We start from the raw sequence: 19,849 nt of genomic DNA, 5'->3' as shown, positions 1-19,849 counted from the left end.
GCTAAAGAAGGAAACCGTTTTTTTGGAGGGACCTGTAACTCAGGAACTCCTTGGCCAAATGACCCCAAATTTGGATCCCTAACTCTACCCTATGCCACCATGAGGCACACCAGATTTCAAAGCAATCCAATTAACTATGCAGATTTAGAGCTCTTACAAGAGTTGAGGATTAAAGCATAAAAAACTGGCATGGAAGCTGTCTAGTTGTTTTTTTGTATTGGTGCACATACAGTGTAAAAATGTACATTTTTCTTAAATACTGTTCTCAGTTTGGATCCCCCAAAGATTTAGTGAGTACAACACACTACCTTGGGTAAAACTCAACAGATTGAGACCATTTTTACCTGCATCCCATCAATAGTTTGATCTCTAGCTCTCTGCAAAAAACCCCCACCTAGAAACCTTTTTTAAAAAAATAGCTATTTTTTCCAGGCTTATATCTCTGGAATCCCTGGCTCGAATGACTCCAAATTTGCATCACTAATCCTATCCTGCATCCTCCTGAGGCACACCAAATTTAAAGAAATCCAACAAACGTCAATTTTAGAGCACTTAGGTCAATCTTTAAACAGAGAGTTTGTCGCAACAGATTTTGTCATTCAGTACAAAAAAAATTCTGGCAATGTGCAATGCACCTCTTAAAAGGACACAGGTTTAAATGATTATAATCCAAACTAGTCAACAGATTTACCCTCAGACAATCCATTCTGTGCTCAGTTACAATTGCTGCACGTTTGAGGAAAATATGCTATGTTCTTTCTATGTAACAATAAAGCAGAATCCCTGTTTTAAAGGGCAAAACTCAACTTGACCCTAGCTACAGAATCACATAATTATTATTCCACAAATGAATGAAAGGACATGGCTTAAGGCAGGGAGAGATGCAATTGCATGGAGTGATAGAAAGTGAAGGAGGAATATATGTAAGCTTGGAAGGATTTGATGTTTATCACTCAATGCTGGTAAATGTCAATTTCACAGTACACAAACCTACAAACAATTTTTCATTGCTAATGATCAGAATTTATAGATGGATAAAGTAAGAAAATACTGCTCGAGCATATATTAGTTTGATTTAAAGATATCTACTTTGTATATTCTGATATGTGACATCGACAATTTGTGGTTTTAATGGTGATAATGTGTTAACTTTTTGAATATCTACATCTACTGTCATAAAATATTGTCTGACCTGCCCATAATTTTCTACAACTGTGAACATTTACATTGATAATTTTTAAATACTTAAATAAACATTGATACTATTTATCTGTCAAAATTGTATATATAAAAACAATCTAATTCTGTCAAGCCTAAATATATGGTATGAGTGAAGTGGCTGCATCCCCTTCAGGGGTCTTGTCAACACTATCATATTTTTGAGGAGTGGATTTAAAGTATAAGAATTAGTCTACATAAACCATAATTTCCGAGAGTTAAGCAGACACTACTGATGCAGAGGTAACGACATTGAGATCAGTTGTTACGCTGGTTTAAAACAGATGTAAGTAAAGAATTGGGCCTCATAGCTCTGAGAGGCATGAACTTTCCTCATTTGTTTTAAGTGGGTGTTGATTCTGAAGCCCAATGGTATACATGTCAACACAGTTACAACTATTGATAATTTTAGTTGAAGTGTGTAGCTGCTCTGCGTTTTGTAGGTAAAGCTTGAGGAAGTGAGCAGGACTGAGGTATAATACTGCCACTTTTTTTGGGATCACTTGGACCCCTGAACCTACAGCCGTAACTAGCATGCAGAAGAGCACTATTAACAATCAGGAGAAACATCCTCTTCAGTTGAGCTATTGAGGAGCTGGAGTGAGTTCTCGTCAGCCACTGAGCAGGTGCAGCAGGAGCAGTAGGACTTGTGCTCAATCCCATAACAAGAGCATGTTTGAAAAGTGGGTCAGCAGATCCATGTCTTTTCACAAATCCAGTAATTGTGCTGGGAGCACTTGGAATCGCCCCACGTCCCGGTAGACCTCATGCTGACACAGTCTTCCTCCTCACCCTGCATGTCTGGTTCCCCCAAGTTCCAAAAGCTGCCAAGAAAAACAAAGCCACATAGAGTCTGTTGATGTAGTTAAACTGTGTTGTCATTTAAAAGGTCACATTCAGGCTCCCGAGTTAAAACCCATTAAGACAAATGGGAAAAGTTCACGCCTCTCAGGGCAGTGCCAGTAACTGTAGCCTCCAAGGAGGGATTTTGTAGATCTCAGCTCCCTTTATTAAATACAGCTCTTCCACTGAAGAGACAGATATCTACAAATTCTTCCATCGAGTTTTTAAGATTAAATCAATGGGTCATATTCTGATAACAGTGTAAGAGTAAATCAGATTGATGTCAATGGAGAGTTTAAAGATTTACTCCAGTGTAATGGAGACCAAAAGCTTACTCTGAGAAGGTAACCAGGGCTGGATTAACTTTTTGTGAGCCTGGCGCCAAACATATTTGTGCCCCCCCCGGGGAATGAAGGGGCCAGGGGCAGGAGCACAGAGGGCAGGGTGGATTTGATTTAAATCATGATTTAAATCACTACTCAGGAAGACTCGATTTAATTATGGTTTTCTACATAAAAATGCATTATTGTTGGTTGTTATAACCTTAATACATATTCTTCACAACTGAGAGATAGATGTAGGTTTCATTTTTGAAGGTACACACTATACATTTTTAAACAGTGATGTATTCTGAAAACTGTTCAGATGAGTTTTACAGCTATATCAGAAAATGAATAATTGTTTGGTTATTTCATTTACCAAAGATAATTGAAGCAGATATTTATGAAGTCATTGGGAGGTGAACTATCTCCAATTCAACAGGTTAATCATTCATATTTGGAGGATTTTCTTGCCAGGCTGTATTAGGAGGAGAACATCACCAGACAAACATTTGAATTGTTTTATTTAACTAAAACAACAACGTTAAGTATTCTGGATTTCTTTTCTTCAACAGCAAACATAATATTTTAACAAAAAAGCATATGTCCCTCGCTTCTCATGTTAATCTCCAGACTACTTCTCCTTGTCCAGATCTACTCCGCCTCCAACAATCTTCTATTCATTGAACTTTTTGAAACTTTTCACATTTAAAGAGAGGTAAGGGATTGACGCTGTATAGACACGTTTGCAGAGGGACAATAGAGTTGAGGTCTGTTATTTCTCACCTCTATATATTATTTATTTATTTTAAAACATTTTTTGCTGTTAACAAGCATGTTATCTCTGGAGACACAAATCCACAGTTTGAGAACTGCAAAACTAAGCATCTCTGATGGTATCTTCTAGACTGAGCACTGAATCCCATTGGGTAGATAGAAAGATTAACCAAAGTAATCTGTACAGAAGCCTGTGGAACCCCATAAAATTGACTCCCTAATCCATGAACTATCAGAACATATTTACAAAACTTTTCTTAAACATTACATGAATATATTGTCTCATACTATAGAATTAGTAGGGGGAGGGATAGCTCAGTGGTTTGAGCTTTGGCCTGCTAGCCCTAGGGTTGTGAGTTCAATCCTTAAGGGGGCCACTTAGGGATGTGGGGTAAAAATCAATACTTGATCCTGCTAGTGAAGGCAGGGGGCTAGACTCAATAACCTTTCAAGATCCCTTCCTGTTCTAGGAGATTGGTATATCTCCTATGATTATTTATAATCCCTATTCCATGATGAAATAGTTTTAATTAAGATACATTATATCTTTAGATAGGTTTTTCCTCAAAAAGCTGATTTAAATTTTAAAAAAAATCAATTTTTAATTTTTTTTAAAAAGTCATTGATTTTTATCCACCCTGACAGCAGGGCATGGTGGGGGCAGCGGGGAAGGATTGGTCCCCAGCTGGAGCAATGCAGGAGCCAGGGGCAGGAGCACAGCAGAGCATGGGGTGAGGGGAAGGATTGGTCCCCAGCTGGAGTGAGGCAGGGGATGGGGCAAGATGAGCACTGTGGGGTATGGGAGGAGGTTTATTCCCTGTTGACTGGATCAAAGCAGGGGCTAGGGGCAAAAGCACAGTGAGGCGGGACTAGGGTCGGTCCTCGGAGCAAGGGAGAGGCTGGGGGTAAACTGCAAGTGCAGCAGGGCTGGGGAGGGGGTAAACAGGATCTCCCCTGCCCCTGCCCACATAGAGCAGATGCCTACCTTCTCCCTGGTTCTAGCCCATTCTCTTCATCTCTCTCTGCAGTGAGCTGAGTGTGGGGGTGCAGAGTCTGGGAGGGTATTGGGGGGCAGGGTCTGGCCAGGAGCTAGGGAGGGGGCTCAGAGTTGGGGCAGGATGTTGGGTTGTGGAGCACTTACCTGAGGCAGCTCCCATTTGATGTGAGGTGTGCAGGTGGGAATGTGTGTGTGGGGTGTGCAGGAGCTCCCATTTGGTGCTCGGGGTGGGGATGTGAGGAGGTGCAGGAGTTAGGACTGGGGGCGAGGTGTGTGTGAGGGGGTTGCTGGAGTCAGGGCATGGGGTGTTGGGGGCTGGGTATTTGTGGGGGGTGCAAGAGTCAGGGCTGGGCTCATGGGGGTGCAGGGGGCTGGGGATGTTGGCTGGGGTTGTGGGGGTGCTCCCAGTCCCCTTCCCTGAGTGGCTCTTGGCAGGGGGCTAGAGGGGTATGCCCTGATTCCACCCCCTTCCCGAAGACCCCTCCCCCACCACTTCTCCCCCTCCTCTCCCGAGCAGCACTGCAGCTCCATCGTCCTCCTCCTCCCTCACGTGAATGAACAGCTGTTCGGCAGCAGGAGACACACGCAGAGGGGAAGGAATGCAGCATGCTCAGTGGAAGAGGAAGAGGAAGGGGAGGGGGAAGCGGGAGTTTCTGGAAGCTTGCTCTCCAGCGATGGGGGGATTTTCACCAGATCCTCCAGGCCGCGAGGGCCCTCATGGGGGAGGGCAAAAGAACCGGGAAGCAGGGTGCCGCGGCTTACCAGCATGTCTGCAGCTTCCATGACACCTTGTTCACCTTCGGGGTGAGTCACGGTTTGCTGCGCAGCCAGGTGCTCTCCGTCCTTCGGGAGGGGGGGTACTCTGTGGTTTTCCTGCAGGAGACCCATATGGATCCGGCCGCCAAAGCCAGCTGGCGGCTGGAGTGGGGGGGGACAGGGTCTATTTCAGCCATCTCACAGCCCCTAGGTCTGAAGTGGCTACCCTGTTCTCCCTCGACCTACGGCCCAAGGTGCTGGGAGTCGCCGAGGCTGTGCCGGGCCGCCTGCTGCACCTCCGGGTCCGCATGGAGGGGCTTGTGGTCAACCTCATCAACATCTATGCCCCAACATTGGGCCCGGAGCGGCTGCGGTTCTATCAGCAGGCGTCTGCCTTCCTCGGCTTCTTGGATCCGCATGAATGCCTCGTCCCGGGCGGGGACTTTAACACCATCCTTGAGAAGCGGGACCGCTCGGGGACCGAGCAGAGCCCAGCCGCCACAGACGTCCTCCAGGAGATTGTCAACCATCACTCCCTGGTGGACGTCTGGCGTGACCACCACCTGAACGATGTCTCCACGTTTACTTATGTCTGGGTGGGAGCCCACCGGTCGTGCCACTCCCAGTTGGACCGCATCTACTTGTCACGCTTCCATCTTTCACGGGCCCAGTCCTCCAGCGTCTGGCTGGCCCCTTTTTCAGATCACCACCTCGTCACTGTGACAGCCTCTCTCTGTGCGGAGAGGCCGGGGCCGGCCTATTGGCATTTTAACAACAGCTTGCTGGAGGATGGGGGCTTCGTGGCATCCTTCCGGGAGTTCTGGCTGGCCTGGCGAAGGCAGTGGTGTGCCTTTCTCTTGGTGCGGCGGTGATGGGATGTGGGGAAGGTGCGCGCCCGGCTCTTCTGCCGTGACTACACCCAGGGCGCCAGCCGACAGAGGGATGCGGCGATAGAGCAGCTGGAACAGAAGGTCTTAGAGCTGGAGAGGCATTTGGCTGCCAGCCCCGAGGATCCATCCCTTTGCGGAGCGTGCCGGGAGAAGCTGGAGGAGCTCTGGGTCCTCCAAGATCATTGGGCCCGGGGTGCCTTTGTTTGAACCAGCATCTGCCTCCTTTGGGAGATGGAGCACGGCTCCCGCTTCTTCTATGCCCTGGAGAAAAAGAGTGAGGCCAAGAAGCACGTCACCTGCCTCCTGGCAGAGGACGGCACCCCGTCACAGATTTGGCGGAGATGTGCGAGCAGGCCAGGACCTTCTACGCACGTCTTTTCTCCCTGGATCCGACCGATCCTGCCGCTCATAGAGTGCTCTGGGACAGGCTCCCAATGGTCAGCGCAGGTGACCGGGACCGGCTAGAGCTGCCTCTCTCTCTGGCTGAGTTCTCGGAAGCCCTCCATCGCGTGCCCACCAACAAATCTCCAGGCATGGACAGGCTGACCATGGAGTTCTACCGCGTGTTCTGGGACGTCCTCGGCCCGTACCTGGTCACCATCTGGGCCGAGTCCTTGCAGAGCGGGGTCCTCCCTCTCTCGTGCAGGCAAGCCGTGCTCGCCTTATTGCCGAAGAAGGGGAACCTCCGCGACTTACGGAATTGGCGTCCCATCTCGCTCCTCAGCACGGACTACAAAATTGTAGCCAAGGCCATCTCGCTGTGGCTGGGGGCCATGCTGGTGGAGGATGTGATCCACCCAGACCAGACCTACACCGTCCCAGGCCGTAGCATCTTTGATAACCTGTATCTGGTTTGGGATCTCTTAGAGCTTGGGTGCAGGGACGGTCTGTCGTTCGCCATCCTGTCCCTGGATCAGGAGAAGGCTTTCAACAGGGTGGACCACGGGTAGCTCCTGGGCACTCTGCAAGTGTTAGGCTTTGGATCCCAGTTTGTGGGTTTTCTCCAGGTGCTGTATGCTTCCGCAGAGTGTCTGGTCAGGCTCAATTGGACTCTGACCGAGTCGGTCAGCTTCGGGCGGGGAGTATGGCAGGGGTGCCCCCTCTCGGGTCAGCTGTACGCTGTGGTGATCGAGCCCGTCCTCTCTCTCCTCCGCAGGAGGTTGACGGGGTTAGTGCTTCGAGAGCTAGAGCTGCGGCTGGTCCTGTCAGCGTATGCCGATGATGTGCTCCTCGTGGTCCAGGACCTGGGCGACCTGGCTCTGGTGGAGGCTTGCCAGGCTGTGTACTCGGCGGCCTCCTCTGCCCAGGTCACCTGGGTCAAGAGCTCTGGCCTGGTGGTTGGGGACAGGTGGCAGGCGAGCTCCCTCCCACCCGCACTTCAGACCATCCGGTGAAGTGCTGGTCCGCTGCTCTGTCTCGGCGTTTACCTTTCTGCCACGCATCCGTCTCCGCCGGAGAACTGGCAGGATTTGCAGGGCAGGGTGATGAAGCGGCTCTGGAAATGGACAGGACTCCTCTGGTGTCTTTCCCTTCGAGGGAGGGCACTGGTGCTCAATCAACTAGTCCTGTCCATGCTCTAGTATTGGCTCAACACCCTGGGCCCGGCCCCGGGCTTCCTGGCTGACCTCAGGAGGGTGGTTCTGGAGTTCTTTTGGCCAGGACTGCACTGGGTCCCTGCAGGGGTACTCCACCTGCCCCTGGAGGAGGGAGGGCAGGGCCTGAAGTGCCTGCGCGCTCAGGTCCACGTCTTCCACCTCCAGGCACTGCAGAGGCTTCTTTATGGTGTGGATAGTCCGGCATGGAGATTACTGGCGCACGCCTTCCTACACCGCTTCCGAGGGCTCCGATACGACCGGCAGCTCCTTTATCTCGATCCGACGGGTCTTCTGTGAGACCTCTCCAGGCTCCCGGTTGTCTTCCAGGACCTCCTCCAGACCTGGAAGCTGTTCTCTGCGACCAGGTCTGTGGCGGCCACCGAGGGGGCAGATCCCCTCGCAGAGCCCCTGCTACACAACCCCCAGCTCCGTGTGCAGGTGGCGGAGTCCCCTGCGGTGCGCCAGAGGTTGGTCCTGGCAGAAGCTACCAGGGTTGGAGACCTCCTGGATTATGACCGGGGAGACTGGCTGGATCCCCTGACGCTCACTCGGCATATGGGGCTCTCCAGACCTTGTACTCCCCGGCGCATACTACAGGAGGTGAAGGCCGCTTTGCCACCTGCTGCTCGGGCCTACCTCGATCGGGTCCTGCCAGAGGGCACGCCCCGCCCACCCCCTACCCCGAGCCCTCCGGACCTTTTCATCGGGCCCCTGCCCCATGGACCCGACCGGCCCCCCCGCCCCTTCTCCACGAACAGGCTGCACGATCTGCAGCCGGTCCACTTCCAAATGGCGCCAAGGAAACATCTCTACATGCTTGTGCTCCACACCCTTCACTTCCTCACCCTCGTGTCCCGCCCCGACACAAAGTGGCAGGACCTCCTGCCACCTCTGGAGGGTGAGGAGCCCCGGTGGGTCAGCCTATACTCTACCCTGGTCCCAAGGCCCGCCGGGGATATCAGTTGGCGGCTCCTCCATGGGGCTGTGAGCATGGGCATGTACTTGGCGCGGTTTATTCCTGTCCCAGACACCTGCCTCTTCTGCGGTGTGAGGGAGATCCTGGCGCACGTTTACTTAGAGTGCGCCAGGTTGCAGCCCCTATATCGGCTCCTCATCAATCTACTGTTACGTTTCTGGCTGCACTTTTCCCCTCACCTCCTTGTCTATGCACTCCCTATCCGTGGCCTCACAAAGTCGCGGGACCTCCTGGTCAACCTCCTCCTCGCGCTGGCTAAAAAGGCCATCTACGCAGCCAGGGAGAGGAGGTTGGCCGATGGAGACTCCGGTGACTGTGGGGCTTGTTTCCGGTCCTTAGTCCGTTCACGTATCCGGGCGGAGTTCCTCTGGGCACCCACTAGCTCCCTTGATGCCTTCGAGGAGCAGTGGGCGCTGTCCGGGGTTCTCTGCTCGGTGTCCCTGTCAGGCTCTCTTCTTATGACCCTCTGACTGCACTCCTGTCTCTGTTCTTTTATTAGTTGTCCCCCGGAATCAGATGGGTTTTTGAGGTCCTGTAGATCGTCCCCTTAGGCTGGGGGGTGGATCTGTTAGCAATGGGTGGGCTTTCGCCCACCCAGTTCCCAGAAACCCAATAGGTGCAGCAGGAGCCAGGAGGACCAAGCTTCTGCCCATTGCCCCCACAGGAGAGAGCTGTGGGCGGGGAGTGGAGAAAAGTGGGCCGGGCCAGGGCCCCTTTGGAACATTGGCCCGGCGCCATGGCACCAGTGGTCCCATGGTAAATCTGGTACTGATAACGCTACAGATCTGATTCTCCTTTTACACCAGTAAGTCCCTCTATCTGTACATTCTGGTCCTCATCTATATAAGTGGACATGTAAATTCAGGAATGCCAGTTTACACGAGCTAGGAACCTGGCTTTCTGGAGCTGCACTGGTGTTAGCAAGAGGGGAATTAATGTCAGTCATATCAATGGGTCAATGGTTGCCCTGCAGTGTCGGGGTGGTAGGGCCTAGTGGTCATCCCATCCCTATCCTGTGGCATTGTCCTTTTAAGGTTTAGCACCCCAGGTTCTTGGAAAATGACAAAGGCAGCTATGGGAAGAGGAGAATTGGTGCCAGGGAAGGGTCTGTGATTGGTGAAAACCTGTGCTATTTTTTTAAGAGTCCAGAACCAGAAGTCTTCTAGAGATGGTGAGGCAAGGCGCCACCCTCTCCTAACCAAGCAGAACCAGCTCTGGGAAAGAGGTCTGCATATATTCTGCCTCGTCCTCAAAACAGGGAGACACTGCAGGAAGTGGAAGGCTGATGTCAGCTAAGCTTTCCCAATCCAGGGAGAAAAAGGACTAATGTGAAAAAGGACTAGCTGGAGGAGAAGCTGGTTTAAAGCCTGAGGTAATAAACACAGGCCAATAAGGGAAGCTGTTGGAGAAGCTTGACAGGAAATCCCCTTGGCCCCAAGAAAGAGGCCTAGGAAAACCCTGAATCTGAGGTGAGACTCTATGGGCTGGGGAGGCAGGACTGAAATCCCCCATCCCAAGAAGGAGGGCTAGAAAGACCCTGGACTGAACAACGAGCTATTTTGGGCGAAGCTGTATTAATAAGGCTTCTGGTCTGTGAGGCTTATTAATTTCAGTTTAGGGGATTTATTTTTAGCAATATTTGAGTTACAAACATTGGGGATTTTCAGGGCTTTCTCTATGTATATACTGTAATTAGTAATGTGTATATACTGTAACTCATCTCTTCGTAATATTCCCTGGGCACACTTTATCGCAGTTTTGTTTCAAATAGCAATATGTTAAAGCACACTTGGGAATCTTTAGTCCATACCAGCAGGATCTACACGGACCAGTTAATGCACAACACATTAGTAGGCGTTAGAAATCACCTATCCCAACTCCCAAATCACTGCTCTGTGCAGACAAGTCCTTAGATACAAGTAATATTTTCCAGTGTTTATTGGATAAACTTGGAATTTTTTTTCTTTTTGTATCGTGGTGTTTTATCAGCCTTTATCTGTTACAACTGAAAATCAGAAATCCCGCAGCAGCAGGGAGCCCAGAGCCCTTTAAATCCCAGCTGCGGCCGGGATTCAAAAGGCTCTGGGCTGCCCACAGTGGCGGGGAGCCCAGAGCCCTTTAAATCCCAGCCACGGGCGGGATTCACAGGGCTCTGGGCTGCCAGTACGCTGTACCAGGATGGCCCAGCTCCTCCAGGGGGCAATTTAAAAGGCCTGGGGCTCCCAGCAGGGGCTGGAGCCCCAGGCCCTTTAAATTGCCACCAGAGCACCACTACTGCAGCCCTGGGGTAGGGCTGGCTCTAGGGGCTATTTTAAAAAGTCTGGGGTTCCCGTCGCTTCTACTGCCCCAGCCATTTAAATAGCCACCCGAGCCCCACCACTTCCCCAGGGTTCCCGTGGCTATTTAAAGGGCTGGGGCGGTAGAAGAAGGGGAGCCCCGGGCTCTTTAAATAGCCCCCAGAGCCCTGGGGTAGCGGGGGTGGTGGTCTCCAGCTGCCTCTGCTGCCCTGGTCCTTTAAATAGCCCCCGGAGCCCCACCACTTCCCCAGGGCTCCCGCAGCTATTTACAGGGCTGGGGCAGTGGAAGCAAGGGAGCCCCAGGCCCTTTAAATAGCCTCTGAGCCACAGGCTGCTGCTGCTACCCTGGTGGGGGAGGCAGGAGGAGGGGGCACTCACCATACAGGATGGGCTGTATCCCCTGTACTTGCACCAGCTGCCCGCAGCCAACCCCTGCTGCGCCTCCTGCCCTGCCTGCACCAGTTCCTGTCTGCAGCCAGCCCTGCACCCGCTGCCCGCACCTCCAGCTCTGCACCAACCCCTGTCTCCAGCCAGCCCTGCACCCCCTTCCCTGTTTCCAACCAACCCCTGGTGCACCCCCGTGCCTGAAGCCAGCCAGTCTCGCACTCCTTTGTCTCCAGCCCTGCCAACCCATGCTGCACCACCCCTGTGGCCCTGCCTGAAGCCAGCCAGCCCACCCCACACTCTGTCTCCAGCCTGCAGCCAGACCCTACCTCCAGCCCCTCGCCCCCACCACCACCAGCCAGCCCCATGTCCACTGGTGTCCTGCAGTTCCCAGGGAAGTAACCCTGCACACCTGCTTCAATGAGGTGGGCAGGGAGCAGCTGGGACCCACACATGTGCACACCCTCAGGGAGTAGCAGCACTCATTTCTAGTTTAGACACATGGTTTTTAAAAAAAAACTTTAGGTAGGGTTAACATACATCTGTATTTTCCCAGACATGTCAGGCTTTTTGGTTTTTAAATCCCCATCCGGGAGGAAAATATGGATGTATGGTAACCCTATTGGTACAAAAAATACATACTGTGGCAGAACTTTTTATACGGAACAGATTGCTAAGAAATAAAAGGCTTTTTTTTTTACTTTTTTTTTTTCAGTCATCCCTGCCAGGGTCTGGCACTTCCTAAAGCTGGCCCTGCCAGCCGCAGACGGGATTCAAAGGCTCTGGGCTGCCCACAGTGGCAGGGAGCCCAGAGCCCTTTTAATCCCAGCCGTGGCCAGGATTCAAAGGGTTCTCAGCTGCCTGCAGAGATTCCTGGCTGTGGCTGAGATTTAAAGGGCTCAGGGCTCCCTGCCGCCATGGCAGCCCAGAGACCTTTGAATCCCAGCGGCGGCTCCAGTGGATGGGCTGGGGCTGGGATTTAAAGGGCTCGGGCTCCCCTCAGCAGCAGGAGCTCTGGGCCCTTTAAATCCCTGCCCCAGCCCCGCAAAGCTCCGGGTTCCCCCAGCCGCTGGAGCCCCGGGCCCTTTAATATGACTCTGAGGGCTCCCAGCCATCTCTTCAGCTGGGAACCCCTGGTTGATTTAAAATCAAGTATCACCTTCCCACCCCCAACCTTCCTTTTTGACCCACAGCTGTTTTGGTGGGGTAGCGCTGGGGAAGGAGGGTTTGTTTCTGCAGGGTCGGGAGGTCCGGGGGAGGCGGGGTGTTTCCGCTGGGCCGGGATGTTTCCGCTGGGCCAGGGGGTTTTGGCCCTCAGCTGTTTTCTTTGGAGTAATGTGGCCCTCGCTGCTTTACGAGTTGTGCAGGCCTGCCATAGAGGGAACGGAGGGAAGAGTGCCTGCAGGGCCTTGCTGTACCACAAGCAGATGCTCTGGGAGGGCACTGGAAGGGCATTAATGGGAAGGAGCTGTAGGAGGGGAAGGTTCTGTAGAACAACTCAAACCCTGGCAAGAGTGGCAACTCTCCAGCAAGAGTTATTCCAAGGCAGGGGAGATTGGATTGCTCTGAACACTGGAGAGTTCCAGTTCTAAATTACTGGACCAGTTGACTAAACAAACTGGAGATGTCACCATCTGATGGCTCTTTGGTGGTCTCTGTGAAATGAATCCCTAGGACTAAAGTCTGGTCTGGTGAAAGCAGATGCAAATCCGCAGAGATGCACCCACTTAGGCTAAGTCATAATTTATTCCTTACTGTCAATTCATTTACCGGAGGGATAAGTCCATATAACAATGGGGAAGAATAACAACAAACCACCATAATGGAACCCCACTTCCTGCATGTGGGGCTGCCGGTCAGACATGCGAAACCCACGGCAAAAACACAGAATTTGGGCTTGTTTTTGGCTTAATTGACTTGTGAGTTGCTTGTTGGCTAGCTTTTTGGCTTGTAGCTTGCTGCTGCTTTTTTTTTTTGTGATTGGCTCCTGGCAAGCAGGGGGAAGTGGGGGAGAGAGTCAGAGTCTCTTTCATGATAGAGATTGCACTACAGCACTTGTATTAATTTGTAATAAAAATAAATATCAAATGAGCACTGTACACTTTGTAGTCTGTGTTCTAATTGAAATCAATATATTTGAAAATGTAGAAAACATCCAAAATTATTTAAATAAATGGTATTCTATTATTGTTTAACAGTGTGATTAATTGCATGATTAATTGTTTTGATTGTTTGACAGCCTAGTTCTTAGGGATTGACTTGTTTTGGCCTTGTTTTGAAATGGGATTAATTTGATTATTGCGAAAGTCAGGGTGCTTATTTACCGTGTGAAAGTTGGCAACTGCGCCTAGCCTAGTAAAAATATCTCAACATTTCACTAGAAGTGAACACTGCTGCCCCCTCATGCTGCAAGAAGGCTCCCGGTGGAAGCCAGGACCCCCCCAGAAGTGTCATGCTGGCCTGCAGAGTGGTCATTGGAATGTGAGAACAATGTTTCAAACATCAAATATCTTGCAGATCATGAGATAGAGGGACAACAACAGACTTGAAATCTTGAGCATCAGTGACAGCAGGTTGATAGGTGCAGATAAGAAGCATTTCAAGCCAGAGAAAGAACATCTCATTTACTCAGGTCGTAGTGACAACAAACACATGGGGGAGTAACTCTCATTTTGACAGATTCTGCTGAAAAATCACTCACTGGCTGGGAACTGATTAGCCAAAACATCATATGTGCCAGATTCCAAACCAGATTCCTAAAAGGAACATAGTGTTGAGGATAAAGATGAATTCTACAATTATCTCCAAAGCGTGATCGACTGAATACCTACACATGACTTACTCCTTGTGATGGGCAACAAATAGGATGTGACAACTCAGGAATGGAAAGAGCAATGGGGAAGCATGGGTTGGGAACCATCAATCAAAATGGTGAGATACTCACTGAATTGTGCTTGGTCACCAACCTGGTTCTTGCAAGTACACTGTTCCCTAACAAAGGAATACACACAGAAGCCTGGATTTCATCAGAAGGCAAAATGAAAAGTCAGATTGTTCACATCCACACTAGCTCAAGATCCAAGTAATCCATCTAAGATGTAAGGACATATCGAGCAGCAAAGGTTAGTGGTGACCACAATCTTTGCATTGCTAAACTGAAATTAAAATTGAGAACGATCAATGCTAAGCAGAAAGTGGGAAAGGAAAATGAACAGTATAAAACCAAAAGCAAAAGCGTAGTGTGAGAAATTCCAATTTGAATTAAGAAACAGGCTTGAGGCACTGCCTGAGGCATAGAGAGGTGAGACACAGACTGGACCTGAAGAAAAATGGACAGTGCTCAGAAACCATATGATTCAAGCTGCAGCAGTCAGAGTTGGATATCAACACAGACAGAGCAAGAATTGGATAAGCCAAGAGATGTGGTATCTCATCAAGGAAAGAACTGAATGCTAAGACCACTAAACTATTGGCAAAAGCCAAAAGAGGAGCATAAGAAAGCAGAAAAAGCAGTGTGACGCAACACAAGGACAGATATGTTGAAGACCTAGCAGCTGAAGTTGAAGCTGCTGTTGTTGCTGCTATGTTAGGAAACCACAGAGCAGTTTACCAAGTGACTAAAAACCTGTGTGAAAATTTCAAAACCAGACATGGGCCAATAAAAAGCAAAGACAGAAAAAGGCTTACAACTGAAGCAGAACCAATTAAAATAGATGAGTAGAGCATTTCAAAGAAGTCGTCAGTAGACCCAGTCCCATTTTAGCTTCCCATGTTTGATGAAACAAGGGAAGCTGATCAACTTCACATTAACAACAATCCAATAAAGATGTCAGAAGTACAGGCTGCAGTCAAAAATATGAAAAGTAAGAGTGCTGGCGGATGGCCAAATTATAGCAGCAATCCTGAAAGTATTTGATACTACCAAAATTGACAGATGTTCAATGACATTTGGGAAAAAGGGGGTTTCCTTTTGACCAGTGGAATTATGGAATCATTGTCAGAGTACCCCAAAAGAGTGTGATCTTCCTGACTGTAACACCTGGAGGGGAGTTACATTACTCTGTTGTAGGGAAAGCCTTCTGCAGTGTGATTCTACACAGAATGAAAGAGGCAGTGGATACAAAGCTTAGTGAAGAACCAGTTGGATTCAGGCCCAAAAGATCCTATGTAGATCAGATATTCATACTAAGAACCTTTATAGCAAACTCCATTCTTCATCAATTTTATTATTATTTTTTTCTTTTTTCAAAAGGCATTTGCCTGCCTGCACAGACACATTGTGGAACATTCTTCAATCCTACAAAATCCCAGTTAAAGTCATAAGCAACATCAAAGCCATGTATAAAGACGCAAAGTGTCTGTAAGGGTGAATAACCAGACCACAGACTGGTTCATTGTGGACTGCATCAAATAGGGTTGAATTTTATCTCCACCATTGTTTGTCACTGCAATAAACAGGATAATGAAAAAAGAAGTGTATTAGCAACACAAACACTGATATTGCATGGGTAGATGGCAAAATGCCGAGAAGACCTACACTTTGCTGATTATATTGTGTTACTGAGCAATACCCCCAGAAAGTTAAAAACAAAGACAGAAAATGTGGCAAAAATAGCACGCCACATGGGGCTCAGAATTAATTATGCTAAAACACACATCCTTGAAACCCAGATGTCAATCAGTAACATCACAGTAGAATGCAAAAATGTCAAGAAAGTTAGCCAACAGGGGCCTCAAGGAGGAAGTGACATCAAGGATAGTAAAGCCATCCACAGCGCTTACTAAACTCAGCAACATATAGAAATCAAAGAGAGAGAGTACTAAAACAAAACCTGAGAATTTTCAATTGAAATGTAATCTCGGTGCTAACATACTGCTGCAAGACTTGGAGATTTATTAAAATCTTACACAGAAAATTAGACAACTTTGGAAATTTAGTGCTCACGAAAGATTCTGAGAGTTGATTGAAAAAAACTTCATCACAATGAAGATATCTGAGAAATCAACAACTAACAGCTCATTTCCATCAGAATCAGAAGGAAGTGCTGGACATATGTGGGGCTTGTACTTTGGATGCCAACACAGATTCCCACATGAAGCTGCCAAGTAGAAACTGACTGGTGTGAGGAATCAAGCACACCCAAGAAAAACCTTAAGAACCCTCAGCAAGGAGGGCAGAATAGGCTATCTCAACACCATAAGTATGGAAGAGACTGGTTTCTGCTCTGTGCACCAACACTGGGACGGGAAAGATGTTATGAGAAACTCACTCACAAAAATATGTTGGCCATCAGGGCAGAGAGGCCAAGGATGAAATAGGCTATGGAGACTGAACTCCCCTCTCACATCAGAGGAGTCCCTCCAGGGCAGAGGTGAGGCGTATTGGCAAGGAAAAGCTGGGGCAGAAGTGGGGCTTTCTCGGCTGCTGCATGGGCTGTACCTTCACTGCAGATAAACAAAGGACTTCAGTCTCCAGGGTACTTTTTATTGGCACTAAATTCATGTAAAAGAGTCCTCCCATACTAAGATTCCAGCCCCAGTTCTGCACCTCTGCTTCCCAGGGTCAGTGTCTGGTCTGAGCCTATCCTGCCCATTCCCCTTTCATGAGATAATAGACAAAACAGATATATCCATGGCTTCAAAACTCCAAGTATTGGGACTAATTTTCTGATTAAGGGATTTGTATGAGAAGGGGCTTACCTGACAGAATACGGGCTATTGTCTACCCACTGCCACTTCCTTTCCTCCACTGCATCACTCAGTCCCAGCCAGTATGTCCTTTTCAGTTTATTATAGTCATTTAAAAAAGCCTAGAATGGAAAAGAATTTAACATGAAAAAGGTCAGAATGATGGTTCTGGGGACTGGCAAGGTGAAACGGAGGGGTCAGTCTGTACAATTCTAATGCACCCATCGGCATGGTATCTCAACAGCCTTTCACTTGTAAGTCAGCCAGCTGTCTAGCGATCAAAAGTCATGGCCTTCTGAATGTTTTTTCACTGCCTTAGGGGAGATTAGTTTGGGAGTTCCCAGTCAGGCAGGGTGTACGTCTCTGACAAACGTCCTCCCACCATAGCCTCCTCCCTAGTGCTCTAAAAGAAGCATAGGTGGGCTTTCAGGGCCACATCCTCAGCTGGTGTAGTTCTACTGAAGTCAAAAGGGCCAGATCCTCAGCTGATTTAAATTGGCAGAGCTCCATCGCCTTCAGTAGCGCTATGATGATTTACAAATCTCAGGATCTGGTCAAATCTCAAATCACATTTGTGACAAAAGTCACAAACTCCACCCCAAGCTTGATTCTCTTCTCTCATCAATGTAACTTAATTGCAGCTACTATCAGCCAGAGAGGAAGATGAGGCAGTGCAAACTTGTGAAACACCTCTGAATTTACTGGAGTTACTCTGAATTGAGATGGATGGAGCTGAAAGCAGGATCTTTATGCCTCACTCTTTCCATTCTGAACGGCATACTATAGCAAACAGAGGGGATAGCTTACCTGTTCGTAGTCATTGTTAACGATAACCAGGTAAGAGTTTTGATCAGTACAGAACTGCTTTGCACCCATCCAGTCGTTAGTCATATTTGAAAAGAAATAGCATGCTTTCTCAAACTTCTTCCAGCCGGCTGCACATTTTATAGGCTCTGGGAGAGCATTGCAGATGGATGCTGTAAGGCAGAATTCAGGACAGCCCTGCTTTACCACTGGAAACTCTGGCTTATGCAGAAAGCAGCTTTTTGGTTATTTAGTGAGGTGGCTCACTGGGAGTGTGTCACATGTTTTCCAGCAATTTCACTCTCTTCCAATTTGATTCCATGAGCCATTTTGACCTGTAAATCCTTTTTTATTTGGATTCTGCCTGGCTTAGAATCCTTCTTTCTCCAAATCTTGCTCTTATTCACAGGGCCATAAACTCAAAGTGACTCAATAGTCTTCTGCTGAGTTACTCTGGATTTATACAAGAGCAGAAACTGACTTTCATTCACCAGCCCCTTTTGATGCTTCTTGGGGTAAAATGGATAACAATCAACATAGTTTTCACTGGTACCACGAACAGACCATGAGAAAATACCAGTGATGAAAATATGCCTGACGTACCTGTGAAATCCGACAATTCTTTATAGTTCTTGTTCATGTCACTCATGATTCTCTTTCGCTCTATTCGTGCATCAGCCAGGTCCTGCTCCACTGAAAAGTGCAAAGCATCATCTGAAGCAATAGGCAGCATGGTCTAGGATGGTCTAGCAGATGAGGCCCTGAGCTAGGATCTCAGTTCTATTCCCACCTCTGTCTGTTAGTCTGGGCAAGTCTCTTTTCCCTCTGTCATTAGATTGTGCAGGCAAGGGCTCTTTTTCTTCATGTGCCTGTACAGTGCCTAGCAAATGGACCCCTGACTTTGGTGTAATGCAAGTAATAATTGAAATTCAGTTTTAGCTCCATGAGAGGCAGACTTCCTCATGACAGGCCAGATCCTTAATTCCTTTTCATTGTGATCATGTGCTCCTACCATTTATTTGTTGTTTTCATCTGATGTTTCTTGACTTTGAGTGTAAGCTGTTTGGGGCAGGGACCGTGATCTTTTTGTATGTTTGCACAGTGCCTGGCACAGTAGGGATGGGGCCATGAGGTGGCACCACAATACAGATAAGTGATAACAATAAACCTCAATTGTTGTCAATTGGCATTTATTGATTTACTTCAGCTGAGGATCTTCTAAGTGCCCAGTCTCTTTGTGTGACCTTAACCAAATCCATCGTCTCTTGCAGCTTCAGTTTCTCCATCTGATTCTCCTCTCATACTATCCAGTGTAAATCAGGAGTAACTCCATTAAGCTCAGCGGGTCTGATCCTGATCTCACTTAAACCAGAGGGCACCTGCACTACTTCCATTGGCGTCAGTGGTGCTACACTAATATAAATTGATGTGAGAGCTGAATCAGGTCCAAAGGTGTAATTCTGGTGTAAATCAGAAGTAACTCTATTGAAGTCAATAGTTCTTTTCTTGATATAAATGAAAGGAGAATCAGATTTAGGGGGTGGTTTGTTTAGCTTTTTACATTATTTACAAAAAGCTTTGAGATGCTTCAGTGGGTGGTGCTAGAGATGGGCCAAGGATTCCTGAAAGAATTAGCCAAATTGACCCACCCACCCCTAATTCAAACCCAACACTTTCCACTTTTAACCAGAAGTACCTACTAGGCGTTAGCTAGAGTCCCAGAACCTACCGTTCATTAGCCTCTCCGAGTGGTTACAGTTTAAAACTTTTAACTCCTCTGACATCTCCAAGTCTAAAAAGGAAACAAAAGAATATGGCTTTTTCCATTCATGCTAACATAAATAGGCCAGCTCCTCAGCTAGCTAGAAATGACCACACTGGAACATATCAGGAATCTCATCTAGCCTAGTATCCTGTCTCCAACAACGGCCTCCACCCACTGCTTTGGGGGAAGGTGAACTGGTGATAACCTGACTCCAAGGGAAGTTTCCTCCTACCACCCAATAATGAGGTTGGCTTATGCCTTTAAGTCAGTGGGGCTATGTTGATTTACACAACGGAGTATCTGACCCAGTGGAGTTACTCCAGATTTACACCACTGTAACCAAGAGCAGTATCTGATCCCTAAGTGTGGGATTGCTGGTATGGGACTCAACTGCATTGACAGGAGTTCCTCCCACTCTTTGTCTTCCTTAGGGTATGTCTACACAGAAAAAGAAAATAGACCTGTGGTAGCCAGTCTCAGAGCCCAGGTCAACTGGCTAGGCTCGCTGGTCTCACGCTGCATGCCTAAAACTAGCAATG

The 19,849-nt window shown here is 48.4% G+C and overlaps 1 protein-coding gene across 3 annotated transcripts in view; it reads right to left on the bottom strand.

The window, feature by feature from the left end:
• Nucleotides 1-541: 541 nt before the first annotated feature.
• The window catches only part of LOC115643445 (CD209 antigen-like protein E), a 28,302-nt gene continuing 8,994 nt past the window's right edge, over nt 542-19,849 (bottom strand). For 2 of the 3 annotated variants that reach the window (XM_030547489.1, XM_030547490.1), the window contains 5 exons: nt 19,275-19,337; nt 18,149-18,238; nt 17,549-17,718; nt 16,754-16,863; nt 542-2,042 (listed from right to left, as the gene is read on the bottom strand). In XM_030547489.1, the coding sequence (XP_030403349.1) occupies nt 1,907-2,042; nt 16,754-16,863; nt 17,549-17,718; nt 18,149-18,238; nt 19,275-19,337 (569 nt within the window). In that variant the 3' untranslated portion in view covers nt 542-1,906. The remainder of the gene's footprint in view (nt 2,043-16,753; nt 16,864-17,548; nt 17,719-18,148; nt 18,239-19,274; nt 19,338-19,849) is intronic. The other variant, XM_030547491.1, reaches the window with a different exon arrangement.

This window comes from Gopherus evgoodei, unplaced genomic scaffold (assembly GCF_007399415.2).
Source record: "Gopherus evgoodei ecotype Sinaloan lineage unplaced genomic scaffold, rGopEvg1_v1.p scaffold_59_arrow_ctg1, whole genome shotgun sequence".
In the NCBI taxonomy this organism is placed as follows: Eukaryota; Metazoa; Chordata; order Testudines; family Testudinidae; genus Gopherus; species Gopherus evgoodei.
The sequence above is the reverse complement of the archived record's forward strand: the minus strand, read 5'-3'. Positions and strand labels throughout refer to the sequence as shown.